The sequence below is a fragment of the Haliotis asinina genome, chromosome 9 (assembly GCF_037392515.1).
Source record: "Haliotis asinina isolate JCU_RB_2024 chromosome 9, JCU_Hal_asi_v2, whole genome shotgun sequence".
Classification (NCBI taxonomy): domain Eukaryota; kingdom Metazoa; phylum Mollusca; class Gastropoda; order Lepetellida; family Haliotidae; genus Haliotis; species Haliotis asinina.
Genome location: NC_090288.1, coordinates 33711971 through 33739165, shown reverse-complemented (window position 1 = coordinate 33739165; position 27195 = coordinate 33711971). Strand labels below are relative to the sequence as shown.

The window sequence follows — 27195 nt, the reverse complement described above, 5'->3', positions numbered from 1 at the left end:
TCTTTAGAAATGTGAACGTAAATTCATTAGTTTATGAATTTTGATATTTTTTTCCTTTTCGGTGAGGCAATCGCGAGTACCTTGCGTCTTGTGCGATCCTTATTTTACAAAATAAACGACGTCGCTTATATCAACCAGTTCTAAAAATAGGGTATCACGTGTGGGATGTTTTCATGGTGTTTTCACAAGCTCCTTACAGCGAATTTAATACTTTAAGTTATGTGATTATAACGGGTAATAATTGAACAACGTAGTGTAGAGTTCTCAAGTGATACCGTATTGATCGAAGTTCACCTGTATTAAGGTATATCATATCATGTGCCTTTATGGGAGCATTTAGCGAAGACAGTGTCACCAATACCACCTATTTTTAATGCTGATCACTCTTTTTGAATGTCAGGTACCGTTAATAGGATCAGATGGACCGCCTGATGAGTGCCACTTGTAGTATTACTGGACTTTAACCTTAAGGCTCACTTATAGTGACAACTTTGAATAAAGTTTTGATTTTTTTTTGGTGCTACTTCACACAAAAGGCAGCTGCAAATATTAGCTTAGATTTAATGTACACAAGCTTTAACTTTTCACAGATATGCAGATCGATCCAAAATATTAATGGAGTAAAATTAAAATCTAGAGAACATTTAAAGGTCATTGTACCATGACTTCAGTAAATGCAGGACTGTGATTGGTTAATCAGAATCATTCAGAGGTATATAAGCACCTTGTGTACATCTGATTTTCCAACACAGTTTGCATTTGTTTCAGATCTTAGAAATTTGGTTATGGTGGAATGCAGATAAGCATGCTGTGTTGGTATATAATATAAATATAGTAGCATACTCGTTAGCTTATAAATCAAATTTAGAGCTGTGATTACACGATGCCATTTAGAAAGTGGTCAAATGCAACATATGTCATATTACTAAGAAAGTGAAATCCCAAATATGACATATGTTAAATTTAGAGCTATTTTAATTTTGTTAAATACATCTGATTTCCCAACACGGTGTTTTACCTTATAAACGGTAGCATTTCAGGGCTGAGTAAATGTATCTTGTTTTAAGTTAAATAGTCAGCGTTCGACATGATAGAGGGTCAGGTCATAGCTGACATGTTCCATTCCTAATATACATTATAATGCTTTAAGATGTCTGAAGGCAGATTTTAAGTTTGGCAAATAATGTTATATGATATTATCAAAGGCTTTTGTATCTACTTGAAATGGAAAACAAATGTCAAAATTTAATGTCAGGGAAGCATGTAAGTAGTCATTAAAGAGGAGTTTATTTTTAAAGTTACTCATTCTTTTCTTGTAGAGAGAGCAGACATTGTCAATATGCCTGAGGCAATGCCTCGGTGGGCTAGGACAAGTCTGGGGGCAGGAGCTGGCTGTGTATTTCTGATGTCCATGTACCTGATGTTCAACACTCGCAGGAAGAAATCCAGGACAAACATCGTTGTCTTCAGCCGTTATCCAACACCTGGTGCCACAAAGACGAGGCTGGTGCCGGAACTGGGGCCAAGTGGGGCAGCTAGAGCTCAGAGGTATATGGTAAGTGTCATGCCCAGTGGATTAGAGGAAGTGAGTTTAGTGCATCACACATTGTACCCATGTGGGGAATCAAACCCGGGTCTTTGACATAACGGTCGAAAGCTTTTATCACAAGGCACATGTCTGTTCTGTAATCTGTTATGACTTTCTGGTCCAAACAGGCCATTTTGAGTGTAATTAACACTGTCTAAGCCGGCATGTGTATGAGCAGTACAATCAAGGACTCATGATCCAATATAGTAATTAATCCTCTTCACATGCTAGTTGAACAGAAAATAACGATTGCATAGTGACTCCATCCCTTGTATGTTTACTGTAGTAATGCTTTATAAATACTGGGAGGTTGCATTTACTGTTTTCAAAAGATATTGATGAGTGTAAGTTGAGGCCATGTTGAAAAATGATTGTCACTGTCTGATCTGACACCCTGTTTAAACTGTATATTTTGGTCAAGTTGGGTGTCGTTTCCTGGGCCAGATTTCCAGGCCCCACTAAGTAATTGAAGGAATTACAGCAAATTTGAAGGAATTGCATCTCAAATTTGTTTACATTTGAGATGCAGTTCCTTCGAATTTGCTGTAATTTCTTCAGTTACTTAGAGGGGCCTGATTTCACTGCACATCTTTATGATCCTTGCATAATTTTGTTTTTGTGCAGTTGGAATTGTATATTCTGAGATGAAAATTCTTACTTTTACAGCTGCTTGCTTACAAAAGCTGAAAATGCCGAAAAAGAACTCTTTTCAACTTATAAGATCAAATCACCAATTTCAACTGGAGATGAATATTTTAATTTGATATCAGATTCTGGTATTTCCCATATTCATGCCACATTTTTCTAAGCATAATGGATATAATTTGGGAACCTTTTTTCTGTTTTGAATATGTTCATTTCAGATATTGGTCATGACGATGACAACTTTTCATTATTACAGAAGTAATGGACTTCACTGAAAGCTGTGAAATATTACTCTACCCATCTCTTTCAGAGTGAACACCTCTTTTGTGAACTGATAAAGCTCCAGTCAAATGGTGACTCGCCAGCGCCTCATGTCACAGTCTCTTACAGTGGAGCCACGGAGCCTCAGATGGACCGGTGGTTGGGGAGGAGATTTGCTAAGATGGATGTCTCCTGGTCCCCCCAGCTACCGGGCCTGTGCCTCGGCGAGAAGCTTGCGTACGCTTTCCGTGAGAGCTTCTCACAGAACCACACCTACACTATTGTTATTGGTAGGTTCCTTGAGAATCAGTTGTGAGTCCCCTCTTGTTAAGTACCAAGGTCAGAATCCCAGGCTCTCCCTGATTGTGATAAATCTGCTGTGAAAAGTATTTCAGATATTGTTGGAAGAAAGCTTGAAGTGATGCTTGTAGGGAATGTAAAACCGACAATGAGGCTGGATAGCATAGAGGGTGCCGGTGCTGGGGTGCCTCAGAGTGCACCTAGTTTATTCTAAATGTTTATTAAATGACCATTGAAGCTCTTGTGGAAATGAAATGTGTACTGTATCTGTCCCCTGTCAAGCCACGATCATAACAGGAAATAGACCGAGATTTACTAAGAGATGCAACAATAAGAATATGAATAATTCAGGTATCCAGGCAGTGTGCAAAATAGTTTTCAAATATTGCTAGTCAGTTGTGCAGGCTAGACCTGACAGTTACTGACCCACAAAATAATTCAGTAGGCCAATATTTGAAAGAATACATGTTTCATCATTAAGCTGCCAATATGATTTAGAAGTGTATTAAGTTAAGTATATTAAGTTTACAAGTGAGAGAGAGTGAAATATGTTTACAAAATGACCCCAGGAAAATTCACTAGCCAGTCGGAACAGTTACTCTGGACATTAACTGTCCCAACTGGATTCTTACTAGCCATTGGCTGGTGGGCCAGTGGCTATTTTTTTGCACACTGTGTCCACAACAGCAAAAGGCATGAAATGTTTTTGATTTGAAGGGAGTGACATCCCTGGAATTACCTCTGACATCCTGAAAGAAGCCATGACTCTTCTGCGGTCTCCAAGCACAGACGTCGTTCTGGGGAAGGCGGAAGATGGGGGGTACTACCTCATAGGAATGCGAGATAGCTGCAAGGGAATTGTGGGTAGGTACACAATCAGACGATATTCATTTCTGAGAACATGCTAAGCTGAAGATGGGTTTATTGTTAACAGAAAAAGACACACTGTTGTGTTTTGGGGTTAAAGGGTAAGTTTTAAGCACCTTTAGTTGTCCTTTGGAAATTTTAGCATGGGTATTATCTATTCAGGATTTTCAATCTGATATGAGTTTTTGGGAGCTGAAATATAAAGCACTTTGAATGTGACATCTGAAGTATTACTCTGCTGCAAAACTTTATGAATCTGCTGACATGTGACAAGTAAATTGTAAAACAGCCAAGCTGGTCTCAAGTGGTGACTCCACTAGTTCGATTGTCTGACAAGGTTCATTTTAAACTGATAGCAACCCATGCTTGATATGAAAGGCTACTATGCTTGTTGTAAGAGGCGACTAATGGGATTGTGTGGTCAGGCTTGCTGACTTGTTTGACACATGTCATTGGTTCCCAACTGCGCAGATTGATGCTCTCAGGATTGTCTGGTCCAGACTTGATTATTTACAGACCACTGCCATATATCTGGAATATTGCTGAGTGCAGTGTAAAACTCCACTCACTCACTCACTCACTCACTCACTCACTCACTCACTCACTCACTCACTCACTCACTCACTCACTCACTCACTCACTCTCTCTCTCTCTCTCTCTCTCTCTCTCTCTCTCTCACTCACTCACTCACTCACTCATGTTTGCTTCAGCCGTTATTTGCAATTTTTACATATATGCACACATGCTTGAAGTCAAAACCAGCTGCCCTGCTGCTTCTCGATAAAACTACAGGTGTGTAGGTTGATGTACCCATAAAACAAAGGCAAGGAATGTTACATATCTCCACAGATGACTTGTTCAAGGGCATCAGGTGGGGTAGCGAGGAAGTGTTTCAGCAACAGGCTGTAGCGTGCCGTCGCCTCAACCTGAAGCTACACCTGCTCCCAGTGTCCCTCAACGATGTGGTGAGTTGTTTCTGAGCAGTATGGAGTGGTTGAATAACCTTGTGGTTAAAGCATTTGCTTTCACGCAGAGGACCTAGGTTGGATTCATTTGATACATGGGGACAGTGTGTAAAGTTCATATCTGTTGTCCCTTGGGATATTGCTTTTGGGGAGTTTAAGTAGCCTAGTGGTTAAAGAACGAATAAACTCAAGTTTTTTGTACTCTTTTAACCATTACATATGAAAGACTTGTGGTTAGTATTACGCAGAACACCACCAAACTCATTCTTAGAAAACTTGTGGTTAATTGATACTGAGCGATTAAAAGTTGCCAAAAAGCCGTCTGCTTGACTCTCGCCCACCAATGAAACCACAGACAGGTTACGTTGCCAGTCTGTTGCCAGTGACGTCATAGGGGGAATGATTTTCAGTTTGTTTTGTAGAAAGTGTGTAGGTAGCTCGTCATTTTCCTGATTTCTCGACCTCAACAGAGACATGCCGAATTGTTTCCTTGCCGTATATTGCTCTGGTGATGGTGTCAATATGCACAGAATTCCATTGGACGCTGTAGTTTGTGCGAAATGGGTTGTTTCTGTGAAGTGAGCATTGTTGAAGCCTGTGGTATATACAGTGTTCCCAGAAATTATTGAGAAAATCTTTTTTTTTTTTTCTAATGATGCTAAGATTGGAAAAAGGGCTTTCACTATGCACTAAGCATACTAAATAAGGGAGACAACTCTTGAAGGCTTAGAAGGCAGCTCATTACGTCAAGAGTTATCTCCCTTGTCTGAGCAGAAGGCTTCCTGTGTTGACATGGCAGAATTTACAGCAAGAGAGAAAAGAAAGCTCATTCTAGATGATTTTGAAAGGGGTGAGGCTGATGCTAAAGTGTTAGCTTGTAGACATGGTATTCCTCTGTCTACAGTATACAGAACTTTGAAGAATATTCAAACAGGAACCGGGATAGAGCACTAGGAAATTCAGTGCTGTGGATTGCCGAAGACTTGGGCAGATTGTGAGTAGGGGCAAATTGAAAAGTGTTGAGATCATCAGAAATGAAATGATTAGCAGAGGAAGTCCTCAGGTATGCAATGAAACAGTTAGGCAGGAATTACAGAGACTTAATTGGGTGAAAAAACGTGGAATTCCCTCGCCGTTGATGAAAGATGCACAAAAGGAAAAACGTTTAAACTGGTGTCGGACTCCAAAAGTTCTGTTTGGCTTTTCCCTAATTGTGTGAAAATTTGGACCAAAGATACTGTCAAACCTATCTACCAGCGACCAAAACATAGCCCGAAGTTTCACATGTGGGGTGGCATATCGACTCGCGGAGTGACGCCATTGTGTGTTTTCACGGGAAACTTGACAAAAGAAAGATACGTTGACATTCTAAATGGTCACCTTCTTCCGACAGCACAAACATTGTATAAAGATGATTGGATTTTCCAGCATGATAATGACCCAAAACACACTGCGCACTACACAAAACAGTGGTTGTCAGGCGAAAATGTTCAAGTTTTAGACTGGCCCAGTTACAGCCCAGACCTAAACCCAATTGAGAATGTGTGGGGAGTCATGAAGGACAGAATAAACCAAAAGGGACTGAGAAATATTGAAGATATGAAGGCCGAGGTGGCCCAATATTGGGATACCCTGTCACACGATTACCTACAAACTTAGATGGGTAGTGTGCCTAGGCGTATTCAGGCATGCATTGCTGAGCGAGGAGGTCTAACAAAGTACTAAAACAAGACTGAGACTGTAAAAGGATGATGTTTTAACATGTTTATGTAAGTAAAACGCCAGAAGTTAATAAACGTAATGAGTTACATGACGCAACATGATTCTCAATAATTTCTGGGAATACTATACTAAATAGGATGGTTTGCCCCCTACCTCACTTCCAGGATAGGAAATGCTATTGAGATTTGTTTACATTGAGTTATAGAATCAAGAATACTTACTACACATTGCTGACCAAAAGGATTTTGCATGAACATAAAGATTTCTTCCTCGCATGCGAGGCTGCGGTCGAAATGACAATATTATTGTAAGTAATATTAGACTGACCCCTGCCTTGTTTCCAAGAGTGAAATTGTTATGTTACAAGCAATGTCATGCAAAGTCCTACTGTCCTACTATCCTACCAATAGAAAGTAATTGTAATACACATGTTACTATCAGAAGAAATGTAATTTTGATCTTGTCGGTGAAAACAAACTTAAATAGCATTTAAATAGCATTTATCCTCAGACAGGGCGCCGCCATTTTTGAAGTCACGGACTAAAGTTGGTTAGAATTATTGAGATTAGTGTTTGTTTTCATTAAGTTAGAAAATCAAAACTGCTTTCTACTAGTAGCTAAATATGTATTTGAATCATGGCCAAAAGGATTTTGCATGACACAACTTTTAACATAAGGACTTCTTCCAGGGAGCTAGGTGGGGTCGAAGTGAAAACACTGCGCAATAAATTCTTCACTTGCTAAATACACTTGGTTTGAAAACATTCACTCACCAGTATGTAGACACTTGTCAATGTAAGTCTTTATGTTTGGTCTTATAATACTAATTACTTTATAATCACACTTGCATGCATTTTGTAACTTAATAAAAAGAAGTGATATGCTGATACTTATAGCGAATGTACAACAGATTTGCCAATTTGAATCATAATTCGCATGCACGCCCTAATTTATGTTGTCTGTATCATAACACATCACGATTCTGTTATTCTGTTGAATGCTACGACAACTTAATAAATACAAAATGCACATATTAAAATTAAAACAAATTAAAGTTATAGTAGCAATGTCAGGCTGTTACGTTGTTCGAGGAATGTATCCATCAATATCCACAAAAATGAGTTATAAATCATTTGTCTGCAGATTTCCCAAGTGATGTGTCTTTTAACAGTCTAATATACGAAAAGGTGATGCATCGTTTTAGGTTTTTTTGGTGTATAGTCTCATTGGTCACCCAAGATAGCACACCTGGCAACTACTTGCATAATGTGTGTCATTCTTTTTAATTTAGTTAGCCAACAATGAGAAATCAATCAACGTATTGGTGGTTAATCCTTTGAAAGAAATGTGTTGTTTTTACACAGAAACAGACACGACAGAGTGTTCGGTCTAGATTAGAAAATGTACATACATGAACACTACCTTTTGACAAATCCGCATTTAAATCCCCATAAAAGTATTTAATCAATCAGCGTATTATCGGTTAATCCTTTGATCGATTATCCGATTAAAATGAGTCATTTTTATGACAGGTTTCATTTATGACGATCCCAATGAATGATTTATGTATTTGCATCTTTAAAGCATTTGCTTGTCACACAGAACACCTGGCTTTGATTCCCTACACAGGTACAGTGTGTGAAGCCCATTGCTGGTGTTCCCTGGGATATTGCTAGTGGTGAAAACGTTTACTTGTCATGCAGAAAACTTGATTTCATTTCCCAGCATGGGTGTAAAGTGTGAGACCTATTTCTGGTGTTCCCAGCCATGATATTGCTGGAACATTGCTAAGGTTGGTGTCAAGCCATACTCACTTACTGTGTGTTTTTATGCTGCAATTTGCAATATATCAGCAATATCATGTCAGAGGACACCAGAAATGGACTTCACACATTGTACCATGGAATGAAACTTTGTGATGAAGAATGCTTAAGCCACAAGGTTATCCCACCACCTGTTTGGATGAGCTTATCCTCGAGTAATGTAACATGACTTATTTTCAGGATTATCCTGAAGATTTACCAGTTCTGGAGGCCACTGTTGGAGTGCCAAGTTCGGAACTGAAACATCCACATTGGAGTGTCATCATCCCTACATATAATGAGGCTGATAACATAGCTCGCACCCTCACAGATTTGTTGAAGGTAATTTTCTCAACTGTTGGACTATTGTTTATGTAATGACATTCAGGGATTCATCTGCATTGATATGCCATAATTATGTCACGAAATGGCTGCCAGGCAGTTGTGAATAACAGGTAGTGGTCAAGTTAAAATCAATGGTGCGTTCATTGTACAAAATGATGGGTGATCTTATTTCACAGGGTACATTTTCAGGAGTCTCAGGTAATGACTCTCATCATTTGTTTCATTAAACAAGTTCAAGGTCAACATCTCAAAATATTATTGCATTGATTGCTCTCTTAAAAATGTAGTTGTTTGGTAATTTATTATTAGGGACATATCATTGGAATACTAGATAAATCCGCCGTTATGTGGTGTCGTTCTGGAATGAACATAACCAAAGGACTGTTGATTAAAGATAGTTCAGAAGTTTTAACAAGTGTCACACTCTATTGTAACATAGTGACACTTTGTTATATCCAGAAAAGGAGTGCCTTGGTATAAAGAAGGATGAAACTTTGTCATAACCAGTGTGACACTGATATTACCAGATAGGGGGCATATTGGTATAACCAGTGACACTTTGTTGTAACAGTTTGACTCAGATATAACCAGATAAGGTTCATATCATTATAACGTGGTGACACTTTGTTATAACCAGTATGACATTGATATAACCACAAAAGGAACACATTGTAAAATATAATTGCCCTTTTTTGTTATAACCAGTGTGACATTGATATATCCAGATAAAGAACACATTATTATGCCATAGTGACACTTTGTTATAATTATTGTGATGTTGATATAACCAGATAAAGTTCACATTATGATAACCTAGTGGCCCTTTGTTATAACCAGTTTGACACTGATATGACCGGATAAAGTTCACATTATTATACCATAGTGATACATTGTTATAACCAGTGTGACACTGATATAACCAGATTAGGAACACATTGTTATAACCAGTGTGATATTGATATAACCAGATAACATTCACATTATACCATAGTGACACATTGTTATAAGCAGTGTTACATTGTTATAACAGATTAGGAACACATTGTTATGACATAGTGTGACTTTGTTATAATCAGTGTGAAATTGATGTGGTCTACAAAGATTTGGATTACAAATTTATAATTTTATTTCTCCATGCACTTGTGAAAAACCTTCTGCGAACACTGATACATAGTGTCTGGATCAATGGGAAATTAATATTCTAATGTCAAAGAAACCTTCATAAGTTACAATTCAACATAGAAACAAAAATCAGATAGAAATAAACAGATTTTCAGTCCGAGAGTAGGAATGTTACAATATGACTATATCTGATGTGGGTCATTTGCTGTTGTTCCTCAGTTTCTTGTAAATTTGCATCTCTCTATTTTGTTTTATCATTAAAACAATTTGAAACTGCCTGTATATCGGGACACATCTTTAAAAATGAAATTATCAAATTTCGGTCAATAGTTTTTTTCAGAGGAAACTTGATTATTGTCACCAACTACTTAAAGGCTGAAACAGGAATGTTACAATATGACTATGTCTAATATGGTTCATTTGATATTATTCATCAGTATCTGGTATATTTTTATCTTTCAATTTTTCGTATTATTAAATAGATTTGAAAATGCCTGCATATTGGGACATATCTTTGAAAATGAAATTATCACATTTTAATCAATAATTTTCAGAGGAAACTTTATTATTGTCACTAGTTCGTTATGTTCAGAGTACCATATAGATGTAGCATATTAATAGGGCTGAAAATATTCATTAACACTTGACAAAGACCCTAGATGGTTGGGAGTAAGTCAGTTCTCATTCCCCATTAATAAACAAATGAAAAGACAAAATACTTAGGTCTGAACATTTATTACCGCAAAATAAATATAACCGTAATACATCTGTTTCCTTCTGTTCACTGCTGTTTCAGATGAACATTGTGTGAAACATGAATCCGTGAAAATATGTGCATATTACAAATTGTATGATCAGAACAAATGAATGTACTGCTATATGTGATGGTACATTCATGTCTGTAGTTACTAGTTTGATGATTGTTATTGTATATATTGAGATAGATATTTATGTCTGTGACCAATATAACTGCATATATTCCATTATCATGAATAGGCTTTCAATGCATAAACCATCGAGTTGGAAATACAACAACTGTGTCATGCTAATCAAGTAGCTGTAAATTGATGTATAATTGTGGCAAATCCATAATATTATATATAGACTGATGCAGTTTGGACCGTTTTGTAATTCACCTCTTTGAAATCAAAATTCAGAGACTACCTCCACTGTCAAGTGGAGAGAACATCTGCTTGAAGGTCGGGTTACAATCCCTGATGGGATGGGATGGGAGTCTGATAAGCGAGTCTGGACCAGACAATCCAGTGATCAACATCTTGAGCATCTTTCAGTGAGCCTGACCACCCAATCCCGTCAGTCCCTTATACAACAAGCTTGTGTTACTGAAGATCAGTTCTAACCCCCGATCTTCACAGGGTAGACTTTTTCAAAGCAAAAGTGAAAATATGTTATGAGTTCTCCGATATAAAAAAAACACAAACCAAAATGGGCAGGTGAGATTAGAGTCTGCATGCTCTGATTTTATAAGCTGATCATGTTAAAACTATAAACCTCAACCCAATTAATGGCTGAAGTTAAGGAAGACATCACTAGTATATGTAGCTTTGTCTGTAATTGATAAGTGACAGGTTGCTCTCCCAGGGATTAGTTGTTCAGCCGTCTGTTAACGTTAGTCCTGAACACCCTTTTTTTGAAGTAACCACACTGTTTATGAGTTAGACTTCACGTGTGTTAACGTCACGTTACCATCCTGTTAAAATTTAACAGAGTTTTGATCAAGATAAGCATCTGTTATTATGGAACAGTGCTTTAAATGTACGTTGAAAGATATCTGTGTTTTAGACATCTGGCCCAGTTCTTCATGTATATATTTAATTCAGAGGGTGAACTGTACGGACAGTATTGCTGAAATCGTTGTGTCTGATGGAGGAAGTACAGATGACACTGTTCAGATCTGTCAGGAATTTGCAAAATCATCTCCAGTAAAGGTCAAGGTTGTTTCAAGTAAACCTGGTAAGCATGTCAACTTGAAATCATGTATTTAAACTTATTGGGATTGATTTATTTTGTGGAATTCATTTTTACTCGTTTGAATACTTAATGTAGGATAATGTTATGGAATGAGTAATGTTTTGTCCACAACTGTTCTTGAAGTCACATAATATCTGACTGCTTATGTATACAGCTTAACACATTTGTATCGAGTGTTGATGTGTAGAACTCAAGGCTTTCTTGAAATTTTAGTAGGTTTTTTTCATCATCACCTGATTTTGGTGTTTATCACCTTGTCCTTGTACTCATCACCTGATCCTTGTGTTGATCACTTTATACTTGTACTGATCACTCGATCTCCTGACCCTGGAACTGATCACTTCATCTTGGAGTTATTACTTAATCCTCTTGGTGTTGGAATTGATTACTTGAATCTGATGTCGACTCTGGAGTTGATCTCTTGATCATCTGAATTGGTGTCAAGCGTGGAATGTATCACCTATTTTTGTTAATGATATGAATGATATTATCACCACCCTGATAATGATTAATGATCAGGATACTGATTACCGTAGTTCGGGAACTTTCAAGGTACTTAAATTTCAAGGTTTGAGACCTCCAGAACTTTCCAGGTGAAATAAAGTTCAAGGTTTTGGGACCTTAAACATATAAATATTATTGGAAATTCTAATTTCAAAGTCAGAAGAAAGTGACCAGAAACATCACACACTGGACCAACTCGCACTGAGCTATCGTCAAACTCCTGATAGCCAGTGATAACTGTGTCTGACTGTTATAACTAAGGGTGTACCATGGCAGCAATAATAGTAATGAAAACAAACTTTGATCCTTTGTTGTGATAAATGACCCATGAAATACTCTGTCGGCGGAGTTTAAATATGATGCCAATTTTTCTCAGATGATATTGTTTTCTTAACAACTAACTATCGCTGATGCAGTCCATTTGGCCAGAAAGTGACATCAATTGTATTGACAGTTGGTTTCAAGTTTTGAAAAATTCATGGATATAGTATTTTTAAGGTTGCGTTTCTGACTTTGAAAACTTTGAAAATTAGATACCTTGAAAATTTCTTAGTATCCAGTATGTGACAGAAACCAGCATAAATCTTGATCCTGGTCATATCTTGGTGTTGATCTTGGTATTGATCACACGTTAGAAACAGGTATTAGTGTTTGTCCTGCTCATTTGATCTTGGTATTGATCACACGTTAGAAACAGGTATTAGTGTTTGTCCTGCTCATTTGATCTTGGTGTTGATCTTGGTATTGATCACACGTTAGAAACAGGTATTAGTGTTTGTCCTGCTCATTTGATCTTGGTGTTGATCTTGGTATTGATCACACGTTAGAAACAGGTATTAGTGTTTGTCCTGCTCATTTGATCTTGGTGTTGATCTTGGTATTGATCACACGTTAGAAACAGGTATTAGTGTTTGTCTTGCTCATTTGATCTTGGTATTGATCACACGTTAGAAACAGGTATTAGTGTTTGTCGTGCTCATTTGATCTTGGTGTTGATCTTGGTATTGATCACATGTTAGAAACAGGTATTAGTGTTTGTCCTGCTCATTTGATCTTGGTGTTGATCTTGGTATTGATCACACGTTAGAAACAGGTATTAGTGTTTGTCTTGCTCATTTGATCTTGGTGTTGATCTTGGTATTGATCACATGTTAGAAACAGGTATTAGTGTTTGTCCTGCTCATTTTTGATCTTGGTATTGATCACACGTTAGAAACAGGTATTAGTGTTCGTCCTGCTCATTTGATCTTGGTGTTGATCTTGGTATTGATCCTGGTAGCCATAATGTATATAGTGTTCTATTGTAACACTGAAGACCCGTGTGTGTCCCAATATTATATTCCTGGAATATTGCTGAATTAAACCAAACTGACTCACTGCTAACAGATATACGTGGTTCCATCATATTCTAGGGCGGGGCATTCAGCAGCATGCTGGGGTGATGGTGTTTGTCCTGCTCATTTGATCTTGGTGTTGATCTTGGTATTGATCACACGTTAGAAACAGGTATTAGTGTTTGTCATGCTCATTTGATCTTGGTGTTGATCTTGGTATTGATCACACATTAGAAACAGGTATTAGTGTTTGTCCTGCTCATTTGATCTTGGTATTGATCACGTGTTAGAAACAGGTATTAGTGTTCGTCCTGCTCATTTGATCTTGGTGTTGATCTTGGTATTGATCACGTGTTAGAAACAGGTATTAGTGTTCGTCCTGCTCATTTGATCTTGGTGTTGATCTTGGTATTGATCCTGGTAGCCATAATGTATATAGTGTTCTATTGTAACACTGAAGACCCGTGTGTGTCCCAATATTATATTCCTGGAATATTGCTGAATTAAACCAAACTGACTCACTGCTAACAGATATACGTGGTTCCATCATATTCTAGGGCGGGGCATTCAGCAGCATGCTGGGGTGATGGTGTTTGTCCTGCTCATTTGATCTTGGTGTTGATCTTGGTATTGATCACACATTAGAAACAGGTATTGGTGTTTGTCGTGCTCATTTGATCTTGGTGTTGATCTTGGTATTGATCACATGTTAGAAACAGGTATTAGTGTTTGTCGTGCTCATTTGATCTTGGTGTTGATCTTGGTATTGATCACATGTTAGAAACAGGTATTAGTGTTCGTCCTGCTCATTTGATCTTGGTGTTGATCTTGGTATTGATCATGTGTTAGAAACAGGTATTAGTGTTCGTCCTGCTCATTTGATCTTGGTGTTGATCTTGGTATTGATCCTGGTAGCCATAATGTATATAGTGTTCTATTGTAACACTGAAGACCCGTGTGTGTCCCAATATTATATTCCTGGAATATTGCTGAATTAAACCAAACTGACTCACTGCTAACAGATATACGTGGTTCCATCATATTCTAGGGCGGGGCATTCAGCAGCATGCTGGGGTGATGGAGTCTACCGGGTCCATGATTCTGTTCCTTCATGCAGACACCCTGTTGCCCAGAGACTTCGACCTCCTCAGTAGTGAGGCCCTAGCCACCCCAGGGAATGTGGCATCAGCTTTCACGCTGGACTTTGATGGCTTGCACCCAGAATACAGGTAGGAGTGAATTAGTAGCTTACATCATACCAGGGATATAATACAGGTAGGGGGGATATCTAGACGGTTGACACCTTTGATGGTTTACACCCAGAATACAGGTAGTAGTGAATTAATAGCTTACATGATATCAGGGGTATACTACAGGTAGGAGAGATATCTAGATGGTTGACTGCTTTTACAGTTTACACCTGGAATACAGGCATGAGTGAATTAATATGGAAATGGCATGGAAATGTGTTTTAGGCTATGTTGTATTAAAGTCCTCTGGCCTCTCTTCCCCCCGACTCCCTCCCCACTGCTCCCATATACAATTTGTAGTTCAAGTTTCCAATCCTGGTGTATTGTTTAGGTGAAACCCCTTTGAATGTTTGTCCTGCAAGAGCCGGTGGGATAGCCTAGTGGTTAAAGAATTTGCCCATCGTGCGAAAGACCTGGGTTCAATTCTTTACATGGGTACAGTGTGGTAAGCCCATTTCTGGTGTTCCCTGCCATGATAATGGTGCAATATTGCTAAAAGTGGCGAAAAAACAAACTCACTCACAATCACTTTGTCCAACACAATGTCCGAGTGAATACCTTTTGCCTTTTGCTCCACAGTCAGCTGGGTTTGAGATGGCAGAAATCATTCAATATATCTGGGAAATTCCCACTTGCTCCAGTCCCTGAAAACAAAGTATTATTGGATCTATTTTAAGTGTTGTGTCATATGAACCTCATTGTAAACAAATATTGAGGTGAAACCTTTCAGGATAAACGCCATGATTGAAGTTTATGAGCTGTGACTAGCTAGGTGTTTTTTAAAGGTGCAAACTGAATGTGGGGATTCGCCTTCCTCATAATCTTAAGGGAACAGTGAGCTGTGAGACAATATGAATGTGGATTTTATGACATCTTCATCTTCTGGAATGGATGATAAGAAAAGTGTTTACGAACGGCGAATGCTAAATGTTAGGACTTCATGAGAAAACAGGAACGATTCTTTGTTGATAACAACTTCTTTATTATACATGATGCAATGTTTCAGTATAGATTTTTATATTGTTGTGAAGCAAATTTATAACATAAAAAACATATTTACGGCCCTGCCAATACCTCTCCTAAAAACATTGATACTGACACAGTGTAAACACACAGCCACCAACACGCCCACTCCCCTGTCTTCTTCCATCCATCTACCCCTCAACCCTCTCATATCTAAAGCAAATATCATACAATACCAAGAAAGGTACTTTCACATCCATGTACAATATCTTCATCTCTATGTGAAAAAATTTAAAAAAAAAAGACTTTCATACCATTGTTCAGAATTCATACTGGAACATTGCATCATATATAAGAAGTTTGTTTAGAATTCATACCGAAACATTGCGTCATATATAAGAAGTTTGTTCAGAATTCATACTGGAACATTGCATCATATATAAGAAGTTTGTTGAGAATTCATACCGAAACATTGCGTCATATATAATAAGTTTGTTCAGAATTCATACCGGAACATTGCATCATATATAAGAAGTTTGTTCAGAATTCATACCAGAACATTGCATCATATATAAGAAGTTTGTTCAGAATTCATACTGGAACATTGCATCATATATAAGAAGTTCTTATCCCCAAATCATCTTACATTCTTATTAATCACCAACTTCTAAAATAAAAACAGGTCATAGGATTTTATGGTCGATTCATCTTTGTAAAAGGGTTTTCTTTGAGAAAATCATGCTTTATGTTATCTTGTGTTTTTATTTTTTTATTCTTTGTTTCATACAGTCTGAGTGAAGTAAAAGATTTGAAAAAGAGTGAGTGAGTGAGTTTAGTGTTATGCTGCACTCAACAATATTCCAGTTGTATGCTGGTGGTCTGTAAATAACCAGACAATCCAGTGATCATGAGCACTGATCTGCACAACTGGGATATGATGACGTGTCCAGTAAGTCAGCCAGCTTGACCACCTGATTCTATTAATTGTCTCTTACCACAAGCATGGGTTACTGAAGACCAATTCTAACATGGACCTTCATGGGTCTTTACACCAAATAAAATAAAAAATTTAAAAAAAATGACCATGCTGATCTCATGTAACGTGAATATCTCCTAAAGCAGTGACACAAAATCTGAGTGTAATTTGAAGGTAATTGTGTTCTTGTTATCACATCAGTTGTTCTTTGATATGAGTGTGACCTTCAGCTGTCAGGAGGACAAATTGTTTTTTTTTTCTTTTATCACATTTTTTTTTTCGATCTGGGTACAGCATTGACAAGTCTGCATATCTGTGCATAGAGCTTAGAGCAAGTCAAATTACGAAGCTATTATCTGTGTAAGTGAATGGATTATGACAAGATGACCAGAATGTCACAAAAGTGTCATATTTGCAGTTGGAGTATGCATTAATTTTATGTAGTTGGCAATTGTTATTCAATATTAGTTTCAGACCAATGTTGGTTTCAGAGAAGGTACAATGTTTGCTACCTTTCTAGAGTATATGCATTCTTTAGTTAATATGAGAATGAAATTTAGTACATCATTTCTTCGCTCTTTGAGTCCTTGAGTCCAAGAATAATGGTTTCAGTGTTTAATTTCAAATGGTTGTCTGTTTCATTCTCAATCCATTCTAGTAGGTCTTGCTACAAATTTTTGACATGTTTGCACTTGACAAATTGTTGATGTCAGCAATACAGGGGATTTTTTCCCCCAGGGGACATAACTCTTTGCAGCTTAAAATTTCCTCAAACTTTGGTGGAGTAGTTCAAATGTTTGGCATGGGATAAAATGTTTCGAGACATTCGCTACCTCACAATGGAACTGTGATTGTGCAGAATGCTTGGAAGGCTTTGAGATATTTTAGGTTAGGTCTATTGTTCAGTTTCAGGATAAATACATGTTGTATACATAAGCTGTTCTACTGACTACCTGAGTTGTGCCAACATCAACATGTCAATTTTGTGGAATGAAAACTTGCAGAGCTGATAGCTGCGATCTGTATTCCTTTCTTCACAAGCACATCTTCTGTATTCAAGGATGTTTACTGACTGTGACGCTTGATGTTCAGAGTCTCTGGCCTCTGACAACTGTCCTGCAGATATATGATAATCATATCACCAGTCTGCACTGTGTGTATTGTAAGATATTGCCTTCAGTTTTTTGTTTGATAATCATGTTCACCATACAATGTGGATTTACTTCAGGAAATCCCGTGGCTTGCCTGTGCTAGACTGGATGACATATTATCGGCTCAAGATTGTACAGTTTTTTGCGAATGGTTTTAATCGCATCACTGGTAAGTGACAGTGAAGCCTGTTCTGGTAGTGCTCACTTGTGCATCTCTTGTTTTACAGTCATGTTAATTTTACATGACATCATGCCTACAAATTGGGCAAATTTGGAAAAAACAACATCATTTTGTTGATTTTTTTAAACACATTGAAGCAGCCATAAAATATTCGAGCTCCAATGATGAGATTTGAATCAGTAGACAGCGATAGAGGCTGAATTAGTAGGCAATGATAGGTACTGAATCAGTAAAGATAGACACTGAATCAGTAGACAATGATAGATGCTGAATCAATTGACAATGATTGATACTGAATCAGTAGGGAATGATAGATACCGAATCAGTATACAGTGAAAGATCCTGAATCGATAGACAATGATAGATAATGAATCAGTGGACAGTGATAGATACTGAATCATTGGTAAATGATAGATACATAGTCTGTAGACAATGATGGATACTGAATCATTAGACAATGATAGATAATGAATCAGTAGACAGTGATGGATACTGAATCAATAGACAGTGATAGATACTGAATCATTAGTAAATGATAGATACATAGTCTGTAGACAATGATGGATACTGAATCATTAGACAATGATAGATAATGAATCAGTAGACAGTGATGGATACTGAATCAATAGACAATGATAGATAATGAATCAGTAGACAGTGATGGATACTGAATCAATAGACAATAATAGATAATGAAACAGTAGACAGTGATGGATACTGAATCATTAGTAAATGATAGATACATAGTCTTTAGACAATGATAGATACTGAATCATTAGTAAATGATAGATAATGAATCAGTAGACAGTGATGGATACTGAATCAGTAGACAATGATAGATAATGAATCAGTAGACAGTGATGGATACTGAATCAATAGACAATGATAGATAATGAATCAGTAGACAGTGATGGATACTGAATCAATAGACAATGATAGATAATGAATCAGTAGACAGTGATAGATACTGAATCAATAGGCAGTGATGGATACTGATCAATAGGCAGTGGTGAATGCTGAATCAGTAGACGGTCATAGATGCTGAATTTATATGTATTGATACACACTGAATCAATAGACAATGCAAATGCAAAACAAAATCCACATTATGAATGAGAGGATAGAAGTTTTACATAATTACTATGATAGACTATGATAGCATCATAGCAAAAGCATACTTTTGGTCATTGTCTAACTTTATGTGATTATACCTACGACTATATGACAAAAGATGTTTAGCATAACCAATTGTCTAACAACACAGTCTTAGCTCTGCAACTGAAGGGTCTTTGTTAGAGTATTTGAGTTGGAGTTAGCTTCACAAAGCACTACAATTGCTTTGTGAAACGTTAACCTGGTCACGTATATTTACGCATCTATTATCAGTTTCATCAGCGATTGGACAGAAACATGTCTGATGTGGTATTAAAGACAGGATTAAAGAAGACTAATCAGGGCTATATACAGAAAACTAATGAGTTTTTTGTAATCCCCTGTCTATCGTCTCAAGCCTTATCGTTTGATATTTCTTAGATCCGTTTAGAGTGGTCAACTAGTTTAAGACTGTGAAACTTACTTTCCAGCTTTATTGTGTCTGTGATTTCGTGAGCTCATTTGTTGTGGCACAAGAGATCTACGAGGCTCAAAGAAAGTAATTATATAGGATATAATACAATGGATTTAATCATAAAAAACGGGTACTTATTTACAGAGTATTAGCAAAACAGTGAGAGGTTCTGTGGTACATTTGATTAAGCTTGTAACCTGATAGATGATCCTGATATTTTCTCAGTATCGTTGGCATCTGTGGTTTCATATGGTAATTAATCAGCTTTACAAATGTAACTGAAAAATGTAATGGTTGTAAATTCGTTCTGTGGTTGACAAAATAAATAAAAAACGGGTTTACAATGTCTGTCACAAGTTCTGTATCTTTGGGAGATTTGGGTTTAATTTGATTCTCAGATAATCAAGCTTGTCATCAGACCACTTAGAGGGTGAGGTGCTCTGGCTGGTTGCCTTGGTTGTCAGTGTCATCATACCGTAGTGTGTACATTGACATTCATGGTGTTAGTCATTGTTTTGTGTGGTCCAGAATTAATTTATGGATGGCTTTCACGAAGCTGACATGTTCCTGTATCAGGCGTGAAAAATTTAGGATGCAGATACTTAGTGGAGCCACTGACTGACTGACTAATTGACTCACTCACTCACTCGCTCACTGACCCTCTCATTCACTGACTGACTGACTGATTCAGTGACTGCCTGACTAATTCACTGACTGACTGACTGACATACTCACTCACCATGCCTCTCTCTCTCACACACTCACCAAGCCTCTCACTCACTCACTCACTTACCAAGCATCCCACTCACTCATTCATTCACTCACTCACTCACCTGAACCCACCCACCCACTGTTGGACGGATATATATTTAGGCTCTAAAAGTAAATTCACCATGACTATCCACACATCCCGTCATTAATTTAATTAATTACTAGCTAATCCAACAATCAAATGTTCCCGAATGTTTTGAAAAGAAGTGTCTCAACTTGAAATATTTAGTGTTTTATCTTGTGAATAAACTTGGAAAAAACATTAGGGAACACTTGTGCTTTCATGCGATCCCTTATTTTTTTCCCTCAGTATATTGTAAGTTGTTCACTGGTCATGAGGGGGTCATGGGTTGATGTACCCATGAGGTTTGTTTATGTTCCCTGAGCCCAAATAGCCAATGAAAAAAGTGTTCATCTTACTGAACACCTCAGTGTTAATTTTGAACTGTTTGAAGCATGGGAATCGGATTGTACACTCCAGCCAACCTGTGTGAATCAAACAAGTCATTCGAATCTTGCATCTTGCTCGTTTTCCTTCAGATATTGTGTTTGTAAAATTCGCTGCGGTGTAATTCTCTTTAAAATTCACAGGGACTACATTTGAATGTTTCGTCAAAATTTATTCATTTTAATATGAGGCCAGTCTTTTCGTAGTTATTACCAGATTTTCGAGACAACACATGAAAAACAAATTTAGAGTTATATCCCTTTTATCGAAAGTGGCAAAACTGACTCCCATCGAACATCTCAAGTGGTAACCATATAACGGCTTTTGAGATGACCCCATCTTCACAACACATGCTTGTTGATTACTTGGCTGTTCTACCAGCAAGAGGTCCCCCTCGTGCAAAATAGTGAAAAGTGACAAGAAAATGATGATCGTTTGTTAAACAACTTTTTTATTTGGGTGTCCCAAATTATGAGACACATCATCAGAGTTGGTCTGTCGATTTCATGTGGCTGTGCAAAATTTGATTTTGTTGCAATTATTAGATTTTGTGTTAGTGAGCAATTCATCAGTCTAAATGGAATCAAACGGACTGTAAGTGGGGTTTATGTGTGAGGTAAGATAATATAAGGGTAACGCTATTTTTCAGGGCATTATCATTTGCAGCAACCTGAGGTCTTTCATTAACTGCCCGATGAAGGAGGGCAGTTGAAAAGACCGAGGGCTTCTGCAGCTGATAATGCCCTGAAAAGTAGCGTTACCATTATTATAGCTAAAATGAATAGAAATTTTAATACAATAAGAATAAAAACAGCAGCATCAGTTTAGAAGCATTTACTGCCAACAACAAAACGACTGATTGAACTTCAACAGCTGAGCTACTTATGACGTCACCTAACAACGGGCTTGATAATGGCCCGTCATCAAGCATTTTGCGGGCATTGTCAAGTTACAGTGGCCCGCTCATTTCTAATAATGTGCGGTCGTTTTAATGATAATTCTATCCATTTAGCTATAAATAACATTAAACCCCCAAGACTTCATTCCAAGAGATTCTGTGGTTTTAGTGCCCTGATTGATTGTGTTTGATCTTGACTGTTATTGTATTGTTATTCCCATTACTTTGAATACACTTTTCATTTGGAAAGACAATTTTGTGGTTCATGATTAAATATTTCGTAATTCTGTAGGTTTAGATAGGTTAACCGAATGTCAACACTACAAGAAAACATGAACAAATCTTACTAATTAAACATATTAACAAAAATTCAATAGAATACAAAATACAATATTGCAATTTGAAACTTAAAACAGAAGTCGTTGGTACAGCAATTTAATAACAAACTGAAAATGAAATAAAGATAACATGATGATTCTTGCAATGACAGAAAGTAGAAACGTAATAAATCCCCACTTGTAATATTAGTATGGTTATATGAGCTGGTTTACTGATAGTGTACAAATATTTAGTAAGGGTTCCTGAAAATAGCTATGTGAAAGGAATTCAGTTCCTTTACTAACTCATTAGAGGTAAGAGAAAATTTGAATGTAGATTATATTATTTTCATATTCATTCCAAAATATTTGTGTCTAGGAGGTTAAATACTATGAGTGGCATTCAGCAAAGTAGCATATTAGATGAATATGATATTGGTATTATTAGAAGGTGGAATAGAAAAATATTGACATGTTAACACTTGTGTAGTATTGCTGTGGAGTTGGCAACAGCTGTCAGGTTAGTGTGGACACTAGTTGAGGGTTGTTCCATAGGCGCTCCACTCTGATATGACCTAAATATATAAGATATAGAAAGGTGTGACAGTAAATCAAAACAAAATGGCGTCCTCTTGTGTACCACTAACCTGCTGATTTTATAGTATAGTGAGTCTCTGATTGGATAGCGTCTTCTATTATTTCCACCTCTTTTAACATGCAACTAAATTATCCAGTCAGAGACATGCTGTACTGTATGGTGGGGGTGTGTAGCCTGAGATTTTGTTTTGTTCCTGACTTTGTGTGAGAATGAACAGTAACATTATTGAAAGCTATAAATGGAAATAAATTCAGCAGGTTAGTGATTTGCAAAGTACTTTAGAGGTCAGCAGAGTATAAATTGTGCATTTATTTCAATGGTCAAAGCGATAGAAGCGTTTGTCAGACCAAAAATAAGCCGAGGTGAGCTGGGTTGCCATTTCGTTTCGATTTACTGTTGCATCTTTCTGTATCTTATATATTTAGGTCATACTTATAAATATATCAGAGTTGAGTGTCTTTGGGTTGTTCAGGTGCTGTCCTGACTCAATAACACAGTGAGAAATGTACGTAACGCAATTTTACTGAACAAAACACAGGAAATAATGAACAGTCTTCACTTGTTTCTTTATGCTTTAAGACATATTCCTCTCATTGGTACACTTAAGGGTTAAGTAAATGTAATGTAGCAGCTTTTTGCAGACTTAATTCTTAAGGCCATACTTAATCACAGTCCTAGACCAAAATCAAATTTATATAACGGAAATAGCATAAAACAGATGATAGTCTGAATTGTCACCAAAATGAAAAAAATTCCCCAGGGGTTAAACCGGTTTCTTGTGCTTGTTTTTCTGTGTAGTTTCAATAATGGCCGGTGCCAGTCTGCCTGTTTTTTAATGGTATGACCATGTTTTTTGTCTGCTTATCCATTTGATTACTATGTCCACAACATAGGCGAAATTTAGTAGCAACATAGAAGATTCCTCAGTTGTCTTCTCCATGGAAGAACTCCCAGTAGGCATTCACTGTGCAGGATGGTGCCCATAGCAACGGGATGTTTGTGGTTCTTGTCTGAGATTTACTTTGTGATCTGCTTGAATGATGTCTGTGCTCCTGCGTGTCACCAAATACTGAATGCATTCTGTATGTGTGGGTTATTGAATGTGTGAGAATGTATTGTTTTACGCCGATTTTAGCAATATTTCAGCAGTATCCACGTGGCCTGCACCAGAAATGGGCTTCACATATTGTGAAGATGATAGTGTGCCTATGCAATCGAAGAAACGTCTCAGACTCACTGATGCAGCCAACCTTACACCCTGTGTATCTGTAGGTCAATTAGTTTACCGTAAGTCTGAGAAAACTCTTGGAAGTTTATCCTGCACAGTAGGAAGTATAAACTTACACAGAGGTTTGAGATTTGGTCTCATTTGTCTCAGGCTTGTTGTCAGAGCTGACCAACCATGTTGAGTGCAGTGTTGTTAATGCTGCTTCAAGCTGACTGGTACCTGGCTGGATATAATATGTTTGTGGGTCAGTGTGTTTATCTGTGCTTTGTGTTGTGGTCAGTTGTGAAGATGTTTTCAGATACCTTTATTGTCTTCTGTAGTCTGTTTTCATGTGGGTAGCTTGTTGGCACTATTTGTTAGCCTTGTATTTGTAGTCTCTTATCATAATGGTTTACCAAGTGTACACATATAACTCTGCTAATGTGATATTCTTTATTACTCACCTATTGAAGATATCACTGTTCAATAATTTTACAAAGTTATGACACATTGTGTAATAGCATCGCATGATGCCGTATGTATGACATCAAAGTTATGACGTCACAATGCTAATACCTCTGTCACAGTAGTACATCTGTTAGACCTTGACTGACTCCTGGAAAGCAGAGTGTCGCCACACTCATTGAATTCTGAAGAAAGAAGTACTTTGCTTGTTATTATTTGCTAATGCTGGGTGAGTAATAAATAAAATACTAAACTATGTCCCGTGTAACACCATATTTATGAAACTGGTGAATGGTATCTAACAAGCGAAAGTGAGTTAGATACCAAACCGTTCTCTCGTTTCATGAATATGATATTACACAGGACACAGTTTAGTATTCTCTATATTCAACCAAGTGTATGCTTCTAATTTTGCTAAACATGGTTGCACAATAAAAGTAAGTGTGCATTAGTGTTTCCTAGCCCTATTTGTTGTTTTTGGCAAGTTTGTTCTGTCATCATTTGCTTAAAAATAACAAATCCTTTTTACCACTGTACAATATCTCTGCTAAAGAACACTCGAGTTCTGACAAGTTGAGAAAAGCTTTACCAGTGCTGATGGTTGATTATGCAATTATTCATTGTTCTATCAATGCAGACTGTATTACTTGCCATGTAATATCAGTAACTACTAATAACACATCAACCGCCCTCCGACCCCAAACCACCAGTAATCCATACAAATTAATTCATTTAACAACTTCTCTCTCACATCATATCTAATGAAATCCAGATCTCTTGACATCAACAAATCAGTTCAGGAACCTAAAACCTCATAATTTCCGGACCAAATGAAAAACCTTTCAATTTTTTTCACAGAAACTCCTATCTCACCTCGTAATGCCAGCCAGATTCCTTATGGAAGAGTCTGGAAGCTGATTCTTGTATGTTTATCAAAGGAGATATGAGAGATATAGGGATGAAAGAGGTAACAGAAAAAAGTATGATCCTTGTCTAGACAGCTGGGCATAATAATGTAATGTTTTATGGCCAGGAATTAATTAATCCTCCTACATTGGCTATAACTTGTGTTCTTGTGCTTTGCACGGCTGTAGAAGATCCTCATGGTGACCAGGCCCTGATGATGACAAGGAAGATGTACGATCGGGTTGGAGGATTTGACCCTGTCTTGCTGATGGAAGACTACATGCTTGTGAGTGGTGGGCATGTTGGAGTTATATTGGAAGCTTTATGGAAAAAAATGGCAAAGCTCTGTATGGCAATATGTTGGAGTATTTTCACTCAGATCTTCATACCCTGAATTTTGTTTCTAGTTTCATAGAATGATAGTAAGCTGACTGGGTTATATTAGATGGCTGACTTTATGTGCTGGTCATAATATGCCTGGCTGTGAGTTGGTTTGAACCCTGGATGAGACTCAACCTAAAAAGCTGCCAGAATCTGTTCATTTCTCAGAAAGTGTAATCCCAAATATAGCACATGTAACATACATTTGACTGCTTTCTAATTGGCAGTTGTTAAAAATGATTGCTTTGATTAAAAATGTTGTGATCAAGAAATATTTTTACATGTACACATTGTCCTGTGGGAACTAGGGATCAACATTTGACCTTGGTATTAATGTGGTTGTATGATTTGGATGGCAATTAACCATTCTGTTTTATTAAACAAATGGTTTGCTGGAGTCTCGTTGAACTTCACACATTTTAGTGGGTATGTGTCATCACTCTTTTGGCTAGCAGATGTTCATGGTTAATTTCCATCCCTGTGAGAGGCACAGAATTGGACTGAGTTGTCTTGTTTGGTGAACTGGTGTATCGCATGTCACCATACACGGACTGCCTTGGTCATTGTGCATCTAACTGTAGTCTGTCCTGACTCGATCATTACCAGGGGTGGGATGTGTGTGGTTTGTGTGTAGGGGTGGTGGGGTTGTAAAAACAGACAGAATAGCACACAGTCTGTTGATGTATAAAACCTGTGTTGGTGTGGCAACTTGTGTAGCTGTTATCTCCTTATGTGTTGCTGTGTCTCCCTGTGTTGCTGTAATATCCTCATGTGTTGCTGTGATCTCATTGTGTTGCTGTGATCTGCTCATGTATTTCTGTGATCTCCCTGTGTTGCAGTGATCTCCCTATGTTGCTGTATTATCCACATGTGTTGCTGTGATGTCCCTGTGATGCTGTAATATCATCATGTGTTCTGTGATCTCATTGTGTTGCTGTGATCTCATGATGCTGTTGCTGTGATCTCATGGTGTTGCTGTGATCTCCTCATGTATTTCTGTGATCTCCCTCTGTTGCAGTGATCTCCCTATGTTGCTGTGTTATCCACATGTGTTGCTGTGATGTCCCTGTGATGCTGTAATATCCTCATGTGTTCTGTGATGTCATTGTGTTGCTGTGATCTCATGGTGTAGCTGTGATCTCATGATGCTGTTGCTGTGATCTCCTCATGTGTTGCTGTGATCTCCCTGTACTGCTGCCATGGTTTGTGTTACTGTGATGACTTCTGTGTTGGAAAGCCATGATGCATTTAGTCGTGGCTTATTGTTTGTTTGTGCAGGTTAGGAAGCTACAGAAGATGGGTCATGTTGTTACTTTACCACAGTCTGTCATCACATCATCACGCAGATTTGAAACCAAAGGTGTCTTTAAGGTGAGAGAGGCTCCTGAAAAATGATTAACGAAATACTCAAATGTAACTGCCTCTGTTGAGAACATACTGAAAATGAATCTCTATTTCTTTGTATTTTTCAGACGACGTTAATGAACAGATTGGTGATCATGTTGTACACCCTTGGTGTGGGACCAGACACGCTGGCACAGCTTTATTATGGGAAAAAGTTGAAGAAGGATTGATGGAACTGCTTTGACCGGTTGCTTGTTGCAGGCGTTGTTCCGATGGACAGAGTGAAAGCAGCATAGTCGGGGTGTAGAGAGCAGTGGGAGAATGG

At 37.6% G+C, this 27195-nt stretch overlaps 1 protein-coding gene across 2 annotated transcripts; it reads left to right on the top strand.

Annotated features, from left to right (window-relative positions):
- The first annotated feature begins 257 nt into the window (after window positions 1-257).
- On the top strand, window positions 258-27195 carry LOC137296288 (uncharacterized). 2 transcript variants are annotated; one of them, XM_067828051.1, is made up of 12 exons: window positions 258-304; window positions 1320-1555; window positions 2544-2784; window positions 3512-3658; window positions 4511-4626; window positions 8352-8492; window positions 11459-11591; window positions 14496-14676; window positions 17865-17956; window positions 25334-25431; window positions 26805-26897; window positions 26999-27195. In XM_067828051.1, exons 2-12 carry the CDS (start codon window positions 1340-1342, stop codon window positions 27098-27100), a joined length of 1560 nt encoding a protein of 519 aa, XP_067684152.1. In that variant the 5' UTR covers window positions 258-304; window positions 1320-1339; the 3' UTR covers window positions 27101-27195. The 2 variants fall into 2 exon arrangements, with proteins under 2 accessions (XP_067684152.1, XP_067684151.1); XM_067828050.1 differs by lacking the exon at window positions 258-304 and adding an exon at window positions 394-400 and having other exon boundaries at window positions 26999-27156.

Bases quoted from the DNA above. Each gene is read 5' to 3' on its own strand.
- LOC137296288 (XM_067828050.1), top strand. The intron at 4,627-8,351 runs GTGAGTTGTTTC...ACTTATTTTCAG, and splicing joins CAGTGTCCCTCAACGATGTG to GATTATCCTGAAGATTTACC. The intron at 11,592-14,495 runs GTAAGCATGTCA...ATCATATTCTAG, and splicing joins GGTTGTTTCAAGTAAACCTG to GGCGGGGCATTCAGCAGCAT.